Source organism: Mirounga angustirostris, unplaced genomic scaffold (genome assembly GCF_029215605.1).
Source record: "Mirounga angustirostris isolate CCGP_5_RB_7025 unplaced genomic scaffold, mMirAng1.0.hap1 SCAF_2, whole genome shotgun sequence".
NCBI classification, from domain to species: Eukaryota; Metazoa; Chordata; class Mammalia; order Carnivora; family Phocidae; genus Mirounga; species Mirounga angustirostris.
This window is the reverse complement of record NW_026991710.1, coordinates 60,347,756-60,371,572: the sequence shown is the minus strand read 5'-3', so window position 1 is coordinate 60,371,572 and position 23,817 is coordinate 60,347,756. Positions and strand designations below refer to the sequence as shown.

At 37.8% G+C, this 23,817-nt stretch overlaps 1 protein-coding gene across 2 annotated transcripts in view; it reads right to left on the bottom strand.

Annotated features, from left to right (window-relative positions):
- Nucleotides 1-23,817, bottom strand: part of USO1 (USO1 vesicle transport factor) — a 90,514-nt gene that overhangs the window by 1,828 nt on the left and 64,869 nt on the right. Inside the window, exons 11-22 of one of the 2 annotated variants that reach the window (XM_045880989.3) lie at nucleotides 22,061-22,149; nucleotides 21,504-21,658; nucleotides 20,887-21,098; nucleotides 19,440-19,460; nucleotides 13,125-13,235; nucleotides 12,673-12,791; nucleotides 12,339-12,520; nucleotides 11,327-11,448; nucleotides 8,514-8,652; nucleotides 6,996-7,159; nucleotides 5,795-5,884; nucleotides 3,060-3,158 (exon numbers count right to left, since the gene is read on the bottom strand). In XM_045880989.3, coding sequence (XP_045736945.1) covers nucleotides 3,060-3,158; nucleotides 5,795-5,884; nucleotides 6,996-7,159; nucleotides 8,514-8,652; nucleotides 11,327-11,448; nucleotides 12,339-12,520; nucleotides 12,673-12,791; nucleotides 13,125-13,235; nucleotides 19,440-19,460; nucleotides 20,887-21,098; nucleotides 21,504-21,658; nucleotides 22,061-22,149 — 1,503 coding nt within the window. The remainder of the gene's footprint in view (nucleotides 1-3,059; nucleotides 3,159-5,794; nucleotides 5,885-6,995; nucleotides 7,160-8,513; nucleotides 8,653-11,326; nucleotides 11,449-12,338; nucleotides 12,521-12,672; nucleotides 12,792-13,124; nucleotides 13,236-19,439; nucleotides 19,461-20,886; nucleotides 21,099-21,503; nucleotides 21,659-22,060; nucleotides 22,150-23,817) is intronic. The other variant, XM_045880990.3, reaches the window with a different exon arrangement.

The window sequence follows — 23,817 nt, the reverse complement described above, 5'->3', positions numbered from 1 at the left end:
ATCCGACCACAATCTGAAAGGCACAATCACACATTATCTTCTCTTTTCCATGGTTGTGTTTGTGCCTTTTAGTTTTGTTACTTTTATCTCATTCTTCTCTACATGTTGCTTATTCTGATTTCTCTGTCACGTAGGCTGGCAGGATCTATCGTGCCTGTGTCCTTAGCCTAATGGAAAGCCTATGTGTGGCTTGTGTTTTAGCCAAAGCTGTACTCTTTATTTCTTTTTAAAATGTTTTTAGATTTATTTATGTATCTGAGAGAGAGAGAACACGAGCGGGAGGAGCAGAGGGAGAGGGAGAGAATCTCAAGCAGACTGCGCTGAGTGTGGAGAGAGAACAGAGAGAACGTGAGAGCAGGAACACATGCAGGGGGAGTGGGAGAGGGAAAAGTTCTACAAAGAACTGGGAAAGAGGCTTGATCTCACGACCCTGAATTCATGACCTGAGTGGAAACCAAGAGTCAGACGCTTAACCAACTACACCACTCAGGTGCCCCTGTACTCTTTATTTCTTATTGTGATGAGAGATTGACAAGAAAATTTAACTTTCAATGATCTCTACTTTCCAAGTACATTCATACACATTCTTGCTTTATATATGCGCTATCAGTATTTGAAATGGCACTTAAAAATCTCCACTTGTGCCATCCTCACTCATCCAAATAGCAACGCACACGTTGTGAGCGAAAATTACACCCTATTAGCTTTCCTCATACATCTAAAGATTTGAGAAACTCAATGAAATCAGATCAAGTCTCCTGGAGTTTACATCATAGGCTATGCAGTAAGTAAAAGCTCCACCACAGAGCAACCTTCAAGTCATTCGTGTCCTATAGCAACGCCAACAGCCGGCTGTCCCCATCGGTGGCCTTTGCAGCCCTTCTAGCTCCACTCTCTCCTGGTGCGGCAGCTGACTTTGCCTCAAGGTAGAAATCGGAGGGGGAACCAAAAAAAAGTTTCTTTAAAGCACAACCAAGGTGAAATCCCAAAGGTGATTTAATTTTCTCGCTATTTTGAAACTGTATGTCCAGTAACGGAAAACAGAATTCCTCATGTACTGACACACACTACAGTGCTCTCCCTGGAAGGCCGCGGTGCCTACAGTGGAGCGGGGGTGCTGGGGCTGAGGCAGGAGAGCTGCGGCATCAGATCTCAGCCGAGCACGAAGAAGGCTGGGTTAGGCAGCCTCAAGGTCAGACCAGAGCGGTAAGAGCACTTAGTAAGCAGAGAATAGTTCTCAAAGCCCTTTCCTCACAATATTTCTGTAAGTTAAGTCCACACTGTTACCTCAGAGAGGCAGCTGGGGAAATTGAGCTGAATGCTATTAACTGGTGAAATGTAAAGTTTTTTTTGTTTTTTGGCTTTTTAGATATTATTTATTTGAGAGAGAGAGAAAGAGAGAGCAAGCATGGGGGGAGGAGCAGAGGAAGACGGAGAGAAACTCAAGCAGACCGAGCAGAGCGTGGAGCCTGATGACGTGGGACTCGATCTCATGACCCTGAGATCACAACCTGAGCCGAAAACCAAGAGTCAGACACTTAACCGACTGTGCCACCCAAAATGCAAAGATTTTCTTAAGTGCTCTAGGAAGTATTCCTAAATCACTGAGATGGAACACTGAGACTATGGACAATTTTAGTTTTCTTTTTTATACAGGATTTTACGATATATTATAAGAAACAAAACTGTCATTTAAAATATCTTTTTTTTTTAAAGATTTTATTTATTTATTTGACAGAGAGAACGCAAGAGCAGGAACACATGCAGGGGGAGTGGGAGAGGGAAAAGCAGGCTTCCCACTGAGCAGGGAGCCCGATGCGGGACTTGATCCCAGGACTCTGGGATCATGACCTGAGCCCAAGGTTAAGATGCTTAACAACTGAGCCACCCAGGCGCCCCAAAATAACACTGTAAAATTGATAAAATAAATTACAGAAAGTAAAAAACCAAAGATTGGAAAACCATGGTTTTCCAATCTCTCCCTGCCTTTTTTCTACAAAGAACTGGGAAAGAGGGTGCTGATGTAACAAATACCTAAAAATGTGGAAGGGCTTTCAGAATTGTTAGCGGCTGGAAGAGCTTTGAGGTGCATGTCAGACAAAGCCGAAACTGCCTTGAAGAGATTGTCAGATGTTAAAGGCAATTCTGGTGAACGCTCAGAAAAAAAGGGGAACTAGAGAGAAAGCTTCTAGGGTCTTGGAGAAAACATATCATCATGAATAGAATGTTGGCAGAAATATGGATGGAAAGGTAGTTTTGGTGAGGCCTCAAATGGAAATGAAGAACATGTTACTGGAAAGTAGAGGAAGTTGATCCTTGTTATCAGGTGGCAAAGTAATTGGCTGAATTGTGTTTCAGTACTCTGTAGAAAGTAGAGCTTATAAGCGATGAACTTGGATATTTTGCTGAGGTGATTTCTAAGCAAAGTATTAAAGGCGTGGGGCATGGTTTCTCCTTGATGCCTACAGTAAACCATGACAGGAGAGAAATATTTGAAGAAGGAATGTTAAGCAAAAGGAAATCGGAACGTGAAGATGTAGAAAATTCTCAGCCTATCCCTATTGCAATAAATGATAAAGCATGTTCTGCTGAAATATCAAGGACGCAATCAACCATCTCAGCAGAAGCTGGAATAGAGACAGGATGATCCAGGAGGGCCTTCTTGTCTGATGGCTTGGATCCCTGTGTATGGCATGGTTACTAAGAAGGCTTCTGACAATTCTAGACCAGCAGAAAACCTGCCAGCTTGGACTGATGGACTGAAGGGGACACAAATGGGATAAAATACAAAATACCAGCAAAATGAACCATTAAATAACTGATTACACGGACCTGGGGAGTCTGACTGTAATGTGGCTGCCACCACGGCCCAGAAGCCTATGTGACTAGACCTGTGGCCAGTAAGTCACCTAAAGGGAAGACGCTATCCTCTCCAACACATTCGCTTCTATTATAGAGTGGCTAAGAAATAACATGTTAACCTTGTGTTTACTATCTTGCAGGAAAAAAAAAAGTAGTAATTAACATACAAATGTTTCTTTTTTTTTTTTTTAACATACAAATGTTTCTGTTTTCTGTAACAGCTCCTGCTTTTCTGTCTGCAGTTTGGTGATCTCCACAGATTGTGAGTTTAACTGTGACTTTAATGTTGCCAGTTCCTAGGAGACAAAAATAATTGAGTTGTAACATGAAATAGCATTAATTTCATCGAGGAAATGTCTACTTACAGGAAGAAATTTAAAATTATTTCCTTTCTTGGCCCCTCTGTCTAAAATCACAACCTCCAAGTTTTAAAATCTAATTCTAAAAAAAACTATCCTTGAACTTTGGGTTCAAGATAGAGAATTAAGCAAGTTCCTTATACATATTCACCTCTGCTTCTTCCTGAGATCCCATGTAAAAAAATTCATAAGGTGGGGGAAGCAGGGAAAGAAGGAAGGAAGGAAGGAAAGGAGGGAGGGAGGGAGGGAGAGAAGGAGGGAAGAAGGGGAAGGGAGAGAGAAACCCACAAAGACAAAGAGAATAAGAACAAGAGCAATAAAATTGGAGAATTTCAGAAAGCAAATGGCAGTGGTAACTGACTGCAGCATACCTGAGAAAGCTAACAACCTAAAGTGATATTCCAGAAAGTTGACCTGCTACCTGACTTGCAATGCATGACTACCAAAAGGCTTGGGATCTGGTACCACCAGTTATCTCTGGAAGTGTGGGTAAAAATGGGGTCAAAAACAGCGGGGCTGGTTGAAGTCTGCTTAGGAAGACCACGGGATCCCTGTTCCAATCTCATGCATCAGGCAACTGTTCCTCTTCTCCTGGCCAAAGACTAGACATTTATTATTTGGAAAGGGAAAACAGGACATTTTTTAGACCACAGGCCTCCCTATAAGATGAAAGTGGTTAGTACTGTAGTGAAAAGGAGGGAATTATTCAAAAGTTTATATATCATTAATGTTGAAATTCCCAACCTTCTTGCCCTCTCCCCATCAAAAATGCACATAACCATGTTCTCAACCAGGGGAATCTCCCTCACAATATTTGACAATGTCTGCAGACATGAGGTAAGTGGTGGGACACGGTCATGTAAAAAGCTCTTTCATTCTCTGAAAACTTTCTATCACGCACATATGTGGCTTTCCTCTGATTTGTTTTTTTTTCAGTTACCTAATGAATTACATAGACATTATATAGACACTGAGATTATGGACAATTTTAGTTTTCTTTTTTATACAGGATTTTATGATATATTATAAGAAACAAAACTGTCATTTAAAATCTTTTTTTTTTTTTTAAAGATTTTATTTATTTATTTGACAGAGAGAACGCGAGAGCAGGAACACATGCAGGGGGAGTGGGAGAGGGAAAAGCAGGCTTCCCACTGAGCAGGGAGCCCGATGCGGGACTTGATCCCAGGACTCTGGGATCATGACCTGAGCCCATGGTTAAGATGCTTAGCAACTAAGCCACCCAGGTGCCCCCAAATATCTTTTTAACAATGTAAAATTGATAAAATAAATTACAGAAAGTAAAAAACCAAAGGCAATTGTCTTCTTTAGAAATATCTAAAGTTTCATTGGGAAACACAGTAAAATTTTTACTTGGGACTTAGAAACTAAGATCATTTATTAATAACTTAATTCCCTTTAATTTTAATACAGTTCTAGTGTAGGTAGACTTCATAAAACCAAAGTGGCATATTAATTTTCCTCAGACGAATTTATAACTTATAAATCCTTAACGACATATGATTTGTTTTGAAAAGCTTGACTGTAGAATCTACTCTGGGGTACATGGACATTATCAAAATATGACACAGTTTCTCTGCGTACAGTCATTCTTCTCTCAGATCAGCCATGTCAGTGGGCTAGGACCGCATGACTACTGGAGGGGAAGGAAGTCAGTCCTAGGTTGGTGGGGTTGTTCACTTCTTCCTTTAGTATTACTTTTTTTTGTTTTTTAAAAAGAAACAGAAGAAACATACGTTCCTTTTTTATAAGAAAGGAAGGAAGGAGGGTAGGACAGAAGAAAAAGGAAAGGAGGAAAGAAAGAAAATTTTATAAGGAAAAAACATAACTTGTTTAGGGATAGTATACAGATGAGCAATCTGATACTTTTCTAGGCTTTTCTTTCAATATTTAATTCTATACATAAGTAGTTCTTTTTCTTCTTTTCTTGAACAAATACATTTAATATTCTCATCGGATAAAGTTAAATGTGCACTACCAAGTCTCATAGGAAATTATAAATATTACAAATAACCAAGTAGGAAAAAATTTAATTTGCTTTTCTAGACATTATAAATTACTACAGCAGAAAAAGTTTGTTTTGCTTTTTAGGTAGTCATCTAATTGAGATATACACAAATTTATTCCATTTTCCAATTCTAAAAACAAACATTCTGCACAGAATGGTTTAAATGCTCAATACATTTAACCATGCAATTGTCATGGTCAATAGTATATGAAAATTAGGCATAAGATTTTATATCTTCATATTTGCAGCTTATAAATATACTTAAATTTTCCTTAATTGTTAGTTCACGGATAATCTACAAATAACCTGGGTGAGATGCTCAAATCTGTTATAAAGAACATAATTAAAAAATAAAAACACTTAATAAAAAGCAAAATACCATTACCATATAATTAAAAAACCTTCTGGACTTTCAAATAACTTCTTCACTATCAAGTTTTGCTTACACTAACAAAGTAGTTCTTGAGTAATGAAACTACATGGCTGTTACTCTATTACAATTAAAACAACACAAACTAGAACTTGGATCAAGCCAGAAAATTACCTGTTTTAATTCTGCAATTTGTTCAGAATCTCTAGCAGAAGCTGTTGCTGAAGACTGTTCATTTGTGCCAGGTGATGCTTGGGAAGATTTCTACAAATAGCATAGAAATGAACTATGAAATCAATTCAGTCTAAAGAGATAGGAAACAAAACAAAGCTGTACATATATAAGCTATGCCTTATAGAGGTTTACCAAAAATTTCACATCAACATTTCAGTTTTTATATCCAAGATAAAACTTCAACATAGCACACAGTCTACAACTTTTCCATAGCTAATAAATTTATACTTATACCAAGTAATTTATTAAATCTAAGCACTTAGGAGGTCATATGGAGAAAGAGCATAAATACAGGTATTAATAGAGTGATTTCCATGTATTAAAAGAGCTTTATACGGAGTAGCTCATTTAATTCTCACAATAACAAAACAGATACGACCACTACCAATTTATAGATCAGGAAACGAGTGTAAAGAGGTTAACCAAGCTGCTTAAATTCAATTAGTCAGAAAGTGCTGAAGCTTTAGATAGTCTGACACCAAAGCTCATATTCTAATTTTTTTTTTTTTTTAAGATTTTATTTATTTGCGAGAGAGACAATGAGAGACAGAGAGCATGAGAGGGAGGAGGGTCAGAGGGAGAAGCAGACTCCCCGCTGAGCAGGGAGCCCGATCTGGGACTTGATCCCGGGACTCCAAGATCATGACCTGAGCTGAAGGCAGTCGCTTAACCAACTGAGCCACCCAGGTGCCCCACTTTTTTTTTTTAAGTAAACTCTGTGCTAAATGTGGGGCTCAAACTCATGACCCCCAGATCAAGAGTCACATGCTCTAGCAACTGAGCCAGCCAGGTGCCCCCCAAAGCTCATATTCTATTTTTTTTTTTTTAAAGATTTTATTTATTCATTTGAGACAGAGAGAGAGAGAGAGAGAGAGAGAGAGCATGAGCAGGGAGAGAGGGAGAGGGAGAAGCAGGCTTCCCACTGAGCCAGGAGCCCGATGTGGGACTCGATCCCAGGACCCTGGGATCATGACCTGAGCCGAAGGCAGACACTTAACCATCTGAGCCACCCAGGCGCCCCCCAAAGCTCATATTCTAAAACCTTACTATGATACTTTGGCTTAAGAGATCCAGGAAAATAAACAAGCAGGATAATGAGAATTATTCTTGACCTCTTAAATTTTTTTTAACATTTACTCACCAAATTTTCAATCAGAGAGTCCTTTTCAGCCAGCTGGCTTTGTAAAAGTTCCTGATTACTTTTTAATTCTTCTATCTCTTCTCGTAACCTACCAATTTCTTCTGGTTGAATGCCATTCACCTGAGTCCCATCACTGTAAGAACCTTGATGCTGATTATCTTTTCCTATTAACACAGGAATAAAATTTGAAAAGCCAGCATGAAACTTAAGTTTTTCATTTCTTGAATGAAAAGATTTAAATATAAAAATATAAAATTTCCTTAATTCAATTACTTTGGCAGCACTTTTATAAGCACATTTCATTTTTGCAAAACAGCGTATTGATAGAAATGGTGAAGTGATGATATTTTTAGGTTTCTGGGAAGAAAAACAGCATAGTCTTAATAAGACTAAACTGCATGGTTTGGTGATCTATACTTAAGAATTACAGTAGTTTCGGAGCTCCAGGGTGGCTTAGTCGGTTAAGCGTCCAACTCTTCGTTTCCACCCAGGTTATAATCTCAGGGTCGTGAGACGGAGCCCCATGTTGGACTCTCTGCTCAGCGCAGAGTCTGCTTGTGATTCTGTCTCTCCCTCTCCCTCTGCTCCTCCCCACCTCTCTAAAATAAATAAATAAATCTTAAAAAAATTACAGCAGTTTCAATTCCAATTTGGTCAATAAATATAAGAGAAAACAAAATCCCTTTTAAAACCTTCACAAAGGAATAGCTTTCTATATGTACTAAAATAACTGACAAATTATAGTTATAAATAAGGAAGTGAAAGAGGTAATTTTTTCTGAAAATTTTAGTCACCCTCATATAAATAAAACAAACTGTATTTCTAAATAGCTAGCATTCCAATCATAGCACTATAGGATGATACTATTTACAAGCATTTGACTCTTATCATGTGCCAGGTAATTAACTAAAATTTTATATATATTATTTCATTTAATTCTCAGATGACACATATGCTATTATCAGTTCCATTTTGCAGATGAGGAGATAGACAGGTTAGAGAAGTCATTCCCAGCTGGCTATACATCGGAATCACCCAGGCAGCTTGTAATAATTATTGATGCTTGGTTCCAACCCCAACTAATTAAATCAGAAACTTGAGTGGGGTCTCCGCATGCGTGGCATTTAAAAAAAAGGGGGGGAGGGTGCCTGGGTGGCTCAGTCGGTTAAGCATCTGTCTTTGGCTTGGGTCATGATCTTGGGGTCCTGGGATCGAGCCCTGCATCGAGCCCCGCATCTCTCCCTCTGCTGCTCCCCCTGCTTGTGCTCTCTCAAATAAATAAATAAACTCTTCAAAAAAAAAAAAAGGGTCTCAGGATATTTTCTAATGTGTAGCCAAGGCTGAGAATCAATGGATCAGATACTGAAACAGGTAGCAAGGACGTGGAGTTCAAACTCTGATTTACAAATCTGTTTGTTACAGTGATTAAGGTTAGAGAAAGACCAGTCCACAAGAATAATCTACTTGATTTAGTCCAGCTCTGGGGACACTGTAATAATTATGGCTAGCTATACCTACCTAGCTGTACTTTAAGAAGATTGTACTGATCTTTGTGTTGCTGAATCTGAGATACTTGCTGTGTGACTGCTGTCTGGAGTTGTTCGTTTTGACATTTTAACGTAGAAATCTGCTGCTTTAATTCCTCAAGTTGCAGATCCTGTGAAACAAAACATAATTCAAGTGTTTTAATTTATACTAATTAGCATTAGGAAAAGGAACAAATTAAAAATCAGAGATTATTTTGGGTCATAGTGTTAAAGTATTCAACATTTCCAGAATCACTCAACAATTAAGTAATAATACATTAATGTATGCACCAAGGTCAATTAACATGCAGCACAACTGTACAATTTCCAGTAAGGCCCCATTAATAAGCACCATGGCACAGCCTGCAATCTCACTGCAGTTACTGGGGTGGGGGACGGTCAATTTTAAAAACTCCATTTTATGGTCCACAAACCACTTAAGAAATTTATACCAAACTATTTAAGAAACTTAGTATATATATACATATGCATCTACACTACTTTTAACATAAAAGATAATTCTAGAACAGAATATTTAGAAGGCCAAGAAAAGAACTTCCAACTCTCACCACCCTAATATAACTAGTTGGAATTTGATCTATTTCTTTATCTTCTGCTAATTTTTTCCCAGTTCAAGTGTTTTAAATGTGTCATACTCAGTCCATATGTCATTTTGTAGCCTTTACTTACTATTCAATTGTTAGTTCCTCATACTGCTACTTTTTCGCAATCGTAACTTTTAATGTTTACTCAATATCAGTAGATGCAATTTACATTTAAAAGCAACACCGAGGCTGCTTTCCATTTTTCTAAATAATAAATATTATTACAATAAATATCATAGTCATATTTTTGTTTTCCTGAATTCTGAAGAATTTCCTTAGGATGGATTCTCAAACGTCATTCAGTTTATATAAACATTTTATAGTTCTCAATGCTTGTTGCCTAATTGTCAAATGGCATTTTAAATGGTGAGAATATTTAAAATTAACATTTCCAAAGCAGACTCATTATGGTAATTGTGTCAAATCACTCTTTTCTTCTTCTAAATTAACCACATTTATCAGCCCCAAGCGTAGGCTGTAACATCACATTCCAAGTATTTCTTTTCCATTGCTCTAAAGATATTACGTTTTACCATCTGGAATGACTCCATATTTGTACTAAAATATAGATGAAAAATCCTAATAACCATGGGTGGTTTAATGATTTAAATCTGAATCGCTCAAAGATGATTCTAATTTACTGATCTGCTTATAAACTGAAAAGCTCAGACTGAATGCTAAATATACCACTATATTTTTATTCTTAGAATTCCAATCTCAACAATATAGACTGTGGGGAAGAACACACAGGCAGTTCTCATTTAGAGAGCTCTACCCAAGCTCTTGCCACACTTGCCTCAAGCTATGCATAGTCAGCAGGGGGTGGAGGGCAGTGCAGGGAAGGGGGTGCAACCGCCCCACATGGACAGCCACCAGTGTATTGTTTTTAATGACCCTAGCATTTTAATAACCTCAGTAATCTCATTTTCCAGATAATACTGCAGCACTTTTTAGGATTCCAGTCAAGGTATATACCACGATGAAGAATTAAATGAAAGAAAAGAACAAGAAACACACTTTGAATCATGGAACACTACCATCAAAAACTAATGATGTAATGTATGGTGATTAACATAATAAAATATAATTAAAAAAAAAAAGCAACACACTTTGAAGAAATGTAATGGAAAGTTTAAGGGGCTCAACACAATCCAAGCGTGGAGGTTCTGGTATCCTGCCGAGAAAACGTCAATTGATGATTTCGAGAGGGTAGTTTCCATTCTCCACTCTAATAAATCAGCTCCCTCTTGTTCTCAGCATCATCTACTCAGTCGTGCAAGACGGAGATCTCAGGATCATATCTGACCCGTTATGCTCCCTCACACCCACATCCAATCATTACCCCGTCCTGCCACTTTCATCCGCTTTGGTTTCCACATTTCTCAGGTCTGCCCCCTCTACAGCACACAGTAGGAGTTTTGAGAGTCCCAGTAACACACGCTTTTGAATCCTGTTCCACCAACCACTGAGTGACCCTAGACAAGTTTAAATTCTCTCAGTCTCAGATTCCTCATTTAGTCTTAAATGAAGGTATTAACTACTTTGTAGGGATGCTATGGAAATTAAATGAAATAGTGTTTAAACTGTGTTTTGTGAGCACCTAGAACACAATAAACAAAACACAGCGGCTGTTACCACCATCAGCGCCCCAGGTCCCTCCCCTAGCCCACCACAACCACCTCCTTCTGGAGGTCCCTCCCTCTGGCCTTGCCTCTCAAATTTCTAGCTGGTGCAGCCACCAAGTGTTGTTCTATGTTCATGCCAGTAACATTCCTGCCCCTCTTCCCGATCTTTCCTTTTGCGCAGCTTATTCGTAGCTACCCGTTTGGCACTCACATTGTTTTCTCCAAGCCCCTGCTCTTACCGAGCTAAATTAGGTGCCTCTCCGCTGGCACACACCTTCCAGGAGCTGCATCACTAGACTTAGTATGTTATGTGTGTCACAATACCCTGTTTATAGTTTTCTCTCATTATGACCGTGATAGGGGAACATGTCTGATTCATGCCTTTATCCACATCCTGCACAATGCTTAGCACAATATTAAGCTCTCAGTTTGTTGAATACTCAGATAGTTTTGAATTTAGGAAAATGAGCTTTACTTTCTGTATCTTCTTGCATATGAAATGCCAGGAAAAATTCTTCCCCAAAGGAGAAAAGTATCAGTACATCAGACAGTGTTTACAATTTATCAGTACGTACTTGTTCTCGAATCATATTTTTGTAGTGAGTCACAATACTGTCATGCTGTTCTAATGTTTTCTTCACCTCTTCTTCTTTTTTATCCTCTTCACTGGACTTATAAATAGCCTTAGTTATCACACCTATAAAAGAAAGCTTATTAAAAATGTATTTTAAGGGGCGCCTGGGTGGCTTAGTCGTTAAGCGTCTGCCTTCGGCTTGGGTCATGATCCCGGGGTCCTGGGATCGAGCCCCGCGTCTGGCTCCCTGCTCGGCGGGAGGCCTGCCTCTCCCTCTCCCCCTGCTTGTGCTCCTTCTCTCACTTTGTCTCTCTCTGTCAAGTAAATAAATAAAATCTTAAAAAAAATGTATTTTAAAAATTTAAAATCTGGGGCACCTGGGCGGTTCAGTTGGTTAAACGACCAACCCTTGATTTCAGCTCAGGTCATGATCTCAGGGTTTTGAGATCGAGCCCCCACATTGGGCTCTGCACTCTGTGCAGAGTCTGCTTAAGATTCTCTCCCGCTGGGACGCCTGAGTGGATCAGTCGGTTAAGCATCTGCCTTCAGCTCAGGTCATGATCCCGGGGCGGGGCGCCTAGGATTGAGCCCCTCATCGGATTCCTTGCCCAGCAGGGAGCCTGCTTCTCTCTCTGCCTGCTTGTGTTCTCTCTCTGACAAATAAATAAAATGTAAAAAAAAAAACAAGATTCTCTCCCGCTCCTTCTGTCCCTCTCCCCACTCACAAGTGCGCACGCATGCGTGGGCTCTCTCTAAAATAAACAAAATCTTAAAAAAAAAAAAAATTTAAATCCTATTTTATTATTAAGACTTAACCAGCAAAAACATATGGCCTAACTGCCTGACAGATAAGATACAGTCTTTCCAATCTTATTGAACACCAAAAATCCTTCAATGAACTATAAACCAAGAGCTAGGAAAAAAAACCCCTGCTTTGGGCTGTGTCCAAAATATACATATACAAAATAATCATAGGTATTTTTAAATGAAAATCAATATAAACTTTGTCTTACCTTCAAGTTCTTTTACCAGCTTCGTAAACTCATGATCAAATATCATGTATTCTGGACTGGGAAAGTTTGGCTGTGGTTTCTGAGACGCTCTGGAATACAACTCATGTTTGCTAATAAATCCTAGTTTCTCTATGAAGTTTTCTTTGCCAATCCTCTTCTCTATTAGTTGTTTTAATTTCTCTCTACAGAGATAAGCATATTGAGATGCTTTAAAAAAAAAAGTTGTAACAAAACATAAAACTTGGTCTACACTATACTTTGGCAGAAAAAATTTATCCTTATCACTTGATGACATTAGCAGGTTGTTTCCCCCTAGCATTTCCCCCTTACTTACTTCATGTAGCTCTCAAGTGAGTTATCATTGAAGTAAATTGAAATGCCCAACAGAAGGGCACACAAGCCTTGGACCAACTGCTCTTCCTCGCCAAGATTTTCTGCAATTTGTCCTGTAAGCTGAAATTTTTTGTTAAGGAGACTAACGGTTCATAGTATCTAGAGTATTTTACTTTACAGTTTGAATTTGACACATATTTTATGTAAGAATTTCTACAAAAGCTTCTATATCAAGCTAAAACAAACATAAAACGTAGTCCGAGCAAGCATAAACAAACAATGGTACCAGACACACACATATATACATACAGCATAAGCATCATCACCACCTTAACAGTTGGAAAAGCTGCAACACAGATGAATTCACATATTTAGAATACAGAACTACCTCTCATTGAGAGGAAGAAATAAGAATAAATACTTACTCATATCTTACTGAAACATAAAGGATACAAATGGGACATTGGCTGAATTGTGAAGAAAATGCGTTACTGCAATGGGACAGTTGCTTAGCCAGGTACAGAGCAGCATTAATAATCCAACTCTTGTCTGTATTTTGCTTCCCTGCAATAAATAGGTAAGTTGACAGAAGTCTCATTTTATTTTTTTTTTCAAACTTAACGTTGCCCTAAGATCCCTCTCCATTCCCATTAAAATATCTTTAACATCTTATAAAAGATATGTTAGGAATCCACACGTAAAAAATTGAACAAGAGGTGGGCGCCTGGGTGGCTCAGTTGGTTAAGCGACTGCCTTCGGCTCAGGTCATGATCCTGGAGTCCTGGGATCGAGTCCCACATCGGGCTCCCAACTCAGCGGGGAACCTGCTTCTCCCACTGACCCTCTCCCCTCTCATGCTGTTTCTCTCTCGCTCGCTCTCTAATAAATAAATAAATAAAATCTTAAAAAAAAAAATTTGAACAAAAGAATGCATTCTTGTGTTCTCTATGGGCTGTACTTCCCAAAATGAATAGAGAGCAGAAATTAGAATTGATTTATGTTCGGGGCGCCTGGGTGGCTCAGTCGGTTAAGAGGCTGCCTTCGGCTCAGGTCATGATCCCAGGGTCCTGGGATCGACCCCGCATCGGGCTCCCTGCTCGGCGGGAAGCGTGCTTCTCCCTCTCCCACTCCCCCTGCTTGTGTTCCCTCTCTCGCTGTGTCTCTCTCTGTCAAATAAATAAATCTTTAAAAAAAAAAATTGATTTATGTTCATAAACATATATCAAGTTATCTAAAATACTACTAATGGAAAAACCTGGTCTGCTAAGGAAGACGCATGATGTGGGTACTTGAAAAAATTTATCAATCTGAAAACACTTTATAATAACATAAATTTGCCTAGATGTTTCAATCAAAATTTTAAAAACAAGTTTCTGATAAAAGGACAAATTCTACCTCCTTCAAAAATTATCGGGAAAAATAAAAAGAAATAATCTCCTGAATTATTTAGTCAAATTCCATTAGAGAATATATTCCCTAACAAGAATAATAAATAAACCATGTTGCAGACTCACTTACAACATGCCAGATGAGAATCACAAATATAATGAAGAAAAAGATTTATTTAAATTAGCTAACTGCCCCAAACCACTACTATACCACTGCTAACTATAATTAAACAATATTGAAAACTAGCACATCCATCAAAATGACACTTTCCTACATTTTAATAAACACATTTATATCTCCTATGTGGGATAGTCTCTTAGCTCATAATATTGCCACTGCCCATATTACATTACATAACCTATTTTTGTTTAAGAGAACAAAAGTGGTTTGAAACAAATAAATGGAATTTAGCACAGTAATGGATTACTTTGAGGTAATTTCAGAAAATATCCAAAATACAATTATTCAAAGCCAGACAAAGAATGGATTTAAAGTAACTATCACTGTGTTTTGAAAAATCACTCAAGACTGTTGCAATTTGGGCGCCTGGGTGGCTCAGTTGGTTGGGCGACTGCCTTCGGCTCGGGTCATGATCCTGGAGTCCTGGGATTGAGTCCCACATCGGGCTTCCTGCTCGGCAGGGAGTCTGCTTCTCCCTCTGACCCTCCCCTCTCTCATGAGCTCTCTCTCTCAAATAAATAAAATCTTTAAAAAAAAAAAAAAGACTGTTGTAATTTCATGAACCTTGAGGTCAGTATCTTGGCCTTTCTATAATCTATTTTCAAGTATATTTCACATTTAATTAAACAAATTCAAACTAGACTTCTTCAAAACGATCTGCCAAATAAGCATTAGCTTTCACATGATGCATTATTCTTACGTTTTCCTTGCCTCTCCGTCATTACCATGCCCACAGTATATCTTCATGTTACCCAAGTAGATTTGAAAGTTAAAAAATATAGTTATTCTCAACTGACTATGTGCCACAGAGAACTTTCAACTAATTACTCAAGTAAATAAATACAAATATTTCATTGATTTCCCCTAGTTATATATAAAAAATTTATTATTACTTGGAATACTATCTGCAAGTACCAAAAATACCTACATTGTATATACAGGGCATCCTATCAAATCACTGGCTGGTGTCTGAATAAACAAAATGTAACTAGATTCAAATGTGGATCTTCTAGGGTGGGAGGATGGGTTAGCCTGGTGATGGGCATTAAAGAGGGCACGTTCTGCATGGAGCACTGGGTGTTATACACAAACAATGAATCATGGAACACTACATCAAAAACTAATGATGTAATGTATGGTGATTAACATAACAATAAAAAATTTTAAAAAATGTGGATCTTCTAGAAGTACACCTTTTGGGGTCTAACTGAAGGATAACAGCAAAGTTAAACAAAACTAGTTAGAATCAAGATAGAATGCACCACCCCACTTAAACTATGGCAACAAAAGAAGATAAAGTACTCAGGAATGAGCCTAACCAAAACTGTCTAACACCAAAATGAGGATGGGGCACCTGGGTGCCTCAGTCGATTAAGGTTAAGTGGCAGACTCTTGATTTCAGGCCAGGTCATGATCTAAGGGTCCTGGGATTGAGCCCTGCCCACCACCCCCCAATCCGGGCTCTGGGCTCAGCAGGGAGTCTGCTTCAAGATTTTCTCTCTCCCTCTGTGCCCTCTGTGCCCTCCCACCCTGTTCTCTCTCTAAAATAAATAAATAAACCTTAAAAAAAAAAAAACTACACAAGGAAAATTTAAGAGCACAAAAGTAGACCTAAATCCATAGAAAGACACCATGTCCTTAGACAGAAAAACTCAAAATCATGAAGATATTAGTGCTATATTAATCTATAAAATTTATGTAATCCAAATAAAAATACAAGTCTGATAACATACTGTTCGTGAGGTTGTGGGGAATTACATAATCTAACCCACTGCAATCTTATTTGATTTTGCTGGTGGTTCAAAATGGTACTAGGTTGGAAAACAAACAAACCAGTGGCTATGCATAAAAAGCACCTGAAGACAACAGAAGAAATACATAATAGGAGGCAGGGAACCATGACAGAGGTGGGTGGGGCCAAGACTTCTTACTGTATACTTTTTATATCATTTTAATTTCTAAATCATGTATAATACATATATATGTATTTTAAAGTACATACATATATGCTTAAAGACTGAATTTAATTCTAAGAGTGGCAGTATGGTACCAGTGAAAACATCTGGCTGGGAATTAGAAGAACCAAATCATCCACTGCCCTACCTTGTACAAGTTCAATATGCTATGTGGGCCCCAATTCCCTCATTCAGTTAACCAGAGGCCTTTGGATTAAATAATCTCAAACACAGAAATTAAAAGGATAGGCTCTGAATACCAGGATTTGTATCCTGGTTCTAAAACTCAACAGCATGAAAACTTATCATTATCCTTCAATGGGGGAAATAGTCAATACACATTTCATTAAGCTGTGGAGCAGATTAAATGGGTTAATACCTGTTAAAACTTATAACAGCATATGGTACACAAATAAGTATTCTATGAGTGCTATAAACTATGAATCATCCCTTCTAGTTATGCAATTCTTTGCTCTCTACCTACTAAGTAGGACTAATGCCCCAAATTTAAAATAGATGGCAGAATAAAGTTTGAACTGGGAAAATGAAAAAACAGTAAAATTGCTGGCATGAATTTTACTTATTTATTTAATTTATTTTTTAGATTTTTTATTTATTTGACAGACTGCGAGGGAGGGAACACAAGCAGGGGGAGGTGGGAGAGGGAGAAGCAGGCTTCCCGCCGAGCAGAGAGCCCGATGTGGGGCGCGATCCCAGGACCCTGGGATCCTGACCTTAGCTGAAGGCAGACACATAACGACTGAGCCACCCAGGTGCCCCCATAAATTTTTTTTTAACCCTTAGTGAAATACAGGTGCTCCTTGCTTTGCTACATTAATAAAAAGTTATGCATACTAGAAATATACAAAGTGAGGACTGTGTAAGAATGTTTTTTGTGCAGACTATGTTATTCTGATGCTCATCAAACCATGATTTATAATGAAGAAAATGGAAGATAATTAAATGTCTGAAAATAAGCAGATGGTCAGCTAACCAATCTGGTGAAATATTATGCAATCATATAAAGTGATGTTTATTTAGTGTTTAATAACTTGGAAAATATGTGTAAGAAAAGATGCAGAATACAAAATGGAATCTAATGTATGATCACTCCTATGTAAATAAACAGTATAGGGGCGCCTGGGTAGCTCAGCTGTTAAGCGTCTGCCTTCAGCTCGGGTCATGATCCCAGGGGAGCCCCGCATCAGGCTCCCTGCTTCTCCCTCTCCTACTCCCCCTGCATGTGTTCCCTCTCTCACTGTCTCTCTCTCTGTCAAAAAAATAAAATCTTAAAAAAAAAAAAAGAATTAAAAAAATAAAATAAAATAAACAGTATAGAAAATAAAGACTGGGAATGCCTGGCTGGCTCAGTCGGTAGAGCATGCAACTCTTGATCTCAGGGTCATGAGTTCAAGCTCCACAATGGGTGTGGAACCTACTTTAAAAAAAAAAAAAAATTAACCAACCGTTACTTTTGGGTAGTAGAATTCCTACTTTCTAGTCTTAATTTTTTTTAATTTTCCAAAATGAAAAGAAAATAAACTATTAATAAGTACAAAATTGCTATAGTATTTGTCCAGTGCACAATTACAAACTGTCAGTAAGATCAATCCAACAAAATCCTGATCAAGCTACTCTATCCTCCAAAAAATAAAATTAGAAATTAGACCTTAAAGGCTGTCAAAACATTCTATGTCATTGCATTCTGATCTTCTGATGGATTCTTCACAAGATAATTACCCAGAATAGCCCAAAAGAAAAAAAAAAAAGCCACATTCCACTTTCTAGAATAATTTCATGAAACTATTCATTTTGTTTATATGTTTATATTTGAATGATTGTTTACAGGTTCAAGTCAAGAAAAAGCACATATCTTTTAGCCCCTGAGAGTGTATGAACCACTGAGAGTTGGAAAAACAAATGGATGCTGAAATTATAATTTCAGCGCATTCTAAAGGGTTTCATGACTAGAAATCACAGATTTTACAGGATGGAAGAGAACCACAAACAAAATAAATGAAGCTGAGTCATCTTACCTTTAACATAAACTATTATGTTTTCCTTATTATTTTCTAAATAAAAATCCCTCTTATTCCTACTTTGTGGATTTCAAGTTTAGTATTTTACATTGTTTATAAAAATACAAAAAGCTAACACTTGAAACTTCTACTCTTCAAGTATTACAATGAGGTTCTAGAGTATTATGATTAGATTCACTTTCTAGCAGTGGCCTCTGGGAATAGAGAATTAATGGGAAAGGGGCATGATGGAACTTAGATTATGAAAATGTTCTACATCTTATTCTGGGTGGTGGTTACAAAGGTATATTCACCCATCAAAAATCATCTGACTGAATACTTAAGGTCTGTACATTTTACTGTGTATAAGTTATACTTCCAAAAAATTCCCTTCTAAATGATTGACATGTATACTTTTAAAATACTTAATATCAAAAATTCTGGAAGCTAAAGCTGCCAAGTATGTCAGTGTGGGTGATTAACAGGTATTAAGTCATGCTTATACACAAAGATACAATTCGTAACAGGACTTCAGTTTATTACTGTCAACACTGCACAATGGAACATATGACCAAACATAAATATTAAGGTACACTCCATTTTTGCCAAACACTCCACAAGAAAAAAAAAAACCAAAACCAAACACAAATCACACTCCCCCACACACATCAAAAACTAACCCCCAATGGTAACTGTACCATATGGGTTACGTCCAGAATAACCCATAATATTTAACTCAAAATCTCAAATATTTAACTCAAAAATCTTTCAAATTACAAAATTATACTTACTCTTGTACATTTTCAATAATTTAATATAAAAGGCATCATATTCTTTCATGTACTGACTAGCTAAAGACAAAATTCTTCACCCTGAATTTTACTAGCTTCGAAATGGTTTCAGGAGGAAATAAACAAGCTTAGGTGAAGAAACACAAAAAAACCCAAACCAAGGAATTCCAGAAAGTGCAAGCATACCCAAAGGAAGCGCAAGTACAGCTTCAGCCTCATTCCCACAGTTCTTAGTAACACCACTACACTGAGAAAACATCCCACGGAGAAAAACTGGAGAGCCACTTACGATAGAGAGAAACTTGCTGACGCATGAAAGTGTGAGTAGAATACAACTTCAAACAAGCAGTTAAAAAAAACCATCAGCAAAACCCAAGACAAAGAAAAGCCTTGTTGTAAGAGGGAAATGCCTAAGCTTAAACAAGCAATACATACCCGTCTGTCGATCTTATCACCCTGCAATACAAATTACTCATAAATATTACTGCTTTAGAAAAATTTAAATCTAGAAAAATCCCTCACAGATGGTCTCTACAAACCCACACCAATACTTTGGGACAGGACAGTTCAAATCTTTTATTATGTAACAATGCATCTACATTTTGGAGGTGAAAGGATCAGTTTTATAGCACTGTGATGACTCAGAGTGGGAAGACACCACTATCTTGAGAATTTCTCATTATGCATTAATTGTGAAGACAATGTCAGAGCAAGCTCTCTGGTGGCAGTGGTCAGTTAATTGCTGTTTGGCTTACGAGAAGCTGTTTTCAAAAGACAGCAACATGAGAATGACAAGTATTAAATACATAAGGATATGAATATTTGGGGGTAGTTTTTTCAAATCACTGAGAAATAAATGGTAACTCCAAGATAAAATAAGCTTTCAGTCTAAGTAAACAGATTTTAAACAACAAAGGGAGTGTACAACCCTCTTTTCACTATAGTTAATTCTTCATAATTCTTCACCTTTAATTTATTGCTTCCTGTGGATGGCACTGATGTCTCTTTAAAAGCTCACAGTAAAACAATTCAACAAGTGTGACAAAATTAAAAATTAATAAGGACACAGGACCTTATCACAGAGAGGGAGGCAGGAAAATTGGAAAATTCCAGGGCACAGCACAATTTTAGACTTAAGTACATTTTTACTCTGAGTGATTCTGAATGTTGATGACTGTGGTTTTGCTAAAGAGTAAACCTGAACTGTTCAACAGCAAGGCTGGTGCATGGGGACAAATCATCCAAGAGTAAGTGACATTCCTAAATACCTTTGCATCCACACTTCAATGAAGCTTTGCTGTTCTCATTAGAGGAATGCAAACAGTTACATTTTTCTCTATCTTACTAGCTAAATTATGTGCCTTAGGGTTTTGAAGATGTGAGAGCGCATAAACATCAAGGAGTACAATGGTTAACTATATAAGTGATGGACTGGTATTCTACCTTTGTTTCCTGAAAGGAAGATTGATTGGTTTGGGAAGAGAAGGAGGGAGGCACACAGCTATGAACCACTGTGTTCCATGCCCTCTTATAATCGGACCCAAATTTGGCTACAGAGCAGAAGAAGAGGACATGCAAGAACACTGTGGATAATGTAAAAGGAAACAGAAAGAAAAACGAAACACCTTTCTGTCCAGAGTGTGCGTTTCTATCATGAAGCAGACCTTATTAACTATTTGGCAAAACCATTCGTGTAAGAACATTCATTGATTTCTCTCCACAAACTGCTTCTGGCTACAATGAGCCAATGAGCAGATGAGTCCACACCACTTTCTTTTTTCACCTGCATCTACTAAGGACTTCCCTAAATCCTTGTATCACTGACATAAAAATGTACAGCTAGGACCTTCCCCCGCTTAAAGAGTTCCACTCGCCACATTACCTGTGAGAGGATGTTGGTGCACTGTTGTAATAAAGAAACTGGAGGGTTGCCGATACTCGTAGCAAGTTGAACCCTGAGCAACTGTTCTTTCTGGACAGCGTTTTCTTGCAAAGCGTGGGCAAGGGCCACAGCGGCACACCAGTTGGAAAGTGAGTCAGTAGAAAATAAACCTCCACAGAGTAACTGACCAGCGGAGACTGAGTTACCTGTTGCTACAAAGATGGCAGGCAGATGATAGTACAAAACCAAATGTTGTTTTACAGACACACACGAACAGTACAAAATACTCTCTTAAAATGTGTTAATCAGCAGTATTAAGTTACATGTGTAAAAGTCTGCTTTTCAAAACAAAGTGAAAGATGACAAAAAGAACCTTGGAAGAAGGGTAGCAGGACAAAGAAATATTAGAACATTTTAGGCATCAAACTGATGAGATGATATTCCAGAAAACTGCTGTCTTAACTAAAAACTGCATTTCTAAAGCAAATTCAAGGAAATGCCATATTTTAAATATTCTACTACATCCAGGGTCTTTCATCATTTAGGATATATTTTATCATTAACAGCTTGAAAGACGATTTACATTTTAAAACAGAAATCAGAACAAAATTATTTACCATCAATAGTGGAAGGCAGAAGCGTAGACACAATTTCTCCTTGTCCTTTCTGGTTTTTATATAAGAAACACTGGAAACAGTAGAGAACAGCACAGCGCAGTACAAACGGCTGCCTTTCGTTGACCATGGACATGAGAAGAACTACAATTGCCGGTCTGTTGTGTTAAAAAGAAGAGAACAAAAAGAAACACTGCAACCCAAGCGCACAAATCAATAACCAGTCACTGCTGCTGGCTGTAGAAGCACAACCAGAAGTCCAGCAAGTTACTATTTCCGTCTCCATTTCACAGGAACGAGAACTGCAGCGTAGACAAGTGATCTGTTTGCTTAAGGCACGGAAGAGGAGTTGGAAGAGTGGTATCTGAGCCCAAATACCTAAGCTCCGAGCACCACAAAAACTCTTTAAAAATAGCAACATGTTTATCTTGTCAGATAATTTTTAGTCTCAAAACAGACAGTTGAACTTAAGAGAATAAGAGGTACATACGAGATATACTAAAAACCCAGAGTAAGTTTTGACTTCCTTGGAGGGACTCTCAAGATTTCCCTTTGCCTACCTTGGTGGGTTTGAAGGTGCATTTACAGAAGCAAAGTAGTCCTGGTTTACTTGGTAGCCTCGAATAACTTCTGATACAGTATTAATGGTCTATTAAGGGGGGAAAAATAACAATTTAGAGAAAGTCAAGGAAGAAAACCTCTTTTCAAAAGAAGAAAATGTTGTATCCTTCTGTGTTTTGCTTTTAAATGCCAAAATTCAGACACCAAAAAGAGCAGTGACAGCATTATAATCTTCTAACACTTTTTTGAAATAACATTTTAAAACATTAAGCGTAGGCCTTTAATTAGAAATAATACCTGACTAGAAGCATTTAAAATATCAAAAAACTAAAATTAATAGTATTCTCTGAGAGACAATCTATTTCTACAAAATAAGGATGCTTTAGGATAAAATCAGAGAACAAACTTAAAATATAAAAATTAAAATTTCAATTTAAGGATGAAGTTGAAAATACCTCCAAGAAAACAGAATAAAAAGACAAACTAGGGTCACAGAAAGTCCAACAATCTTTCAATGGAGTTGCAGAAACAATATAAAAAAAATTATCAAGAAATATGAAAAAACATTCTCAGAACTGAAGGACACATGTCTACAGGGGGCCCAGTAAGTGCCAAAAATAATTGGGGAGGACAAAAAAAAAAAAGTCTGTAGTACTGCACATCATCAGGATATTTCAGGAAACGAGAAAGAAGGAGAAGATCCCAAAAGTTTCTAGAGAAAAAAAGGTTACATAAAAAGGATTAAGATTAGGGGCGCCTGGGTGGCTTAGTCGTTAAGCGTCTGCCTTCAGTTCAGGTCATGATCCCAGGGTCCTGGGATCAAGTCCCGCATTGGGGTCCCCGCTCAGCAGGAAGCCTGCTTCTCCCTCTCCCACTCCCCCTGCTTGTGTTCCCTCTCTCGCTGTATCTCTCTCTGTCAAATAAATAAAATCTTTAAAAAAAAAAAAAGATTAAAAATGGCTTCAGATTTTTTAACGGCAGCACTGAAATAATGTTCTGAAAGTTGAGTGTTATGATTTCCAACTCTGAATCCATACACAGCCAAACATCAGAATAACTCTGAAAGTAGAGGAATGACATCAAAGAGCTAAGAACAAATTCTCTTGCCATTTACCTTTCTCAGGAAGTTAAGTAAACTAAGATAATGAGCCAAAAGGTGGGGGGGGGGGGGGTTAAAGACATGGCCTGATAACTAAGGGATTTAAGTCAAGAGAAAAGTAACAAGAGCTCCTAGGGGGCTGGTGAAAAGTCCCAGGACAAGAGATGTGCACAGGAGAGAATAACCAGCCCATATTGGAGCAGATGGATGGAAGGCTCCCAGAAAGAAAAATGCCTGGGATGGAAATGACATGTTAAGCATGTGATAATACTAATACGTAGGCACACAGAAAATAAGTAAGATGAAAAAAACACTACTACAACTCAGGAAAGAGAAAGGGATATTTAAAAAAGATATTAGGGCTCTGGCTTAGCAGGGAACAGTATTTATATAGTCATAAAATTATAAACCCTGATTACTGATTTAAACACAAATTACTGGGGTGACAGAAAAAGTAAAGTGAGAGGGTTATACAAAGGGGAAGCAAGACTTAAGTCAGGGAGGAGTAAGGCTAAAGATAGAGGTTTCTGTTAATAGAAATTTTATTATCATCTGTTCTTTTAAGGTGCATGTGTTAATTTGAGAAAAATTTAAAAATAGTTTAAGTAAACTCAACCTTTCTTTTCTTCAAACTAACTTCCTTTTCTTATTAGGTAG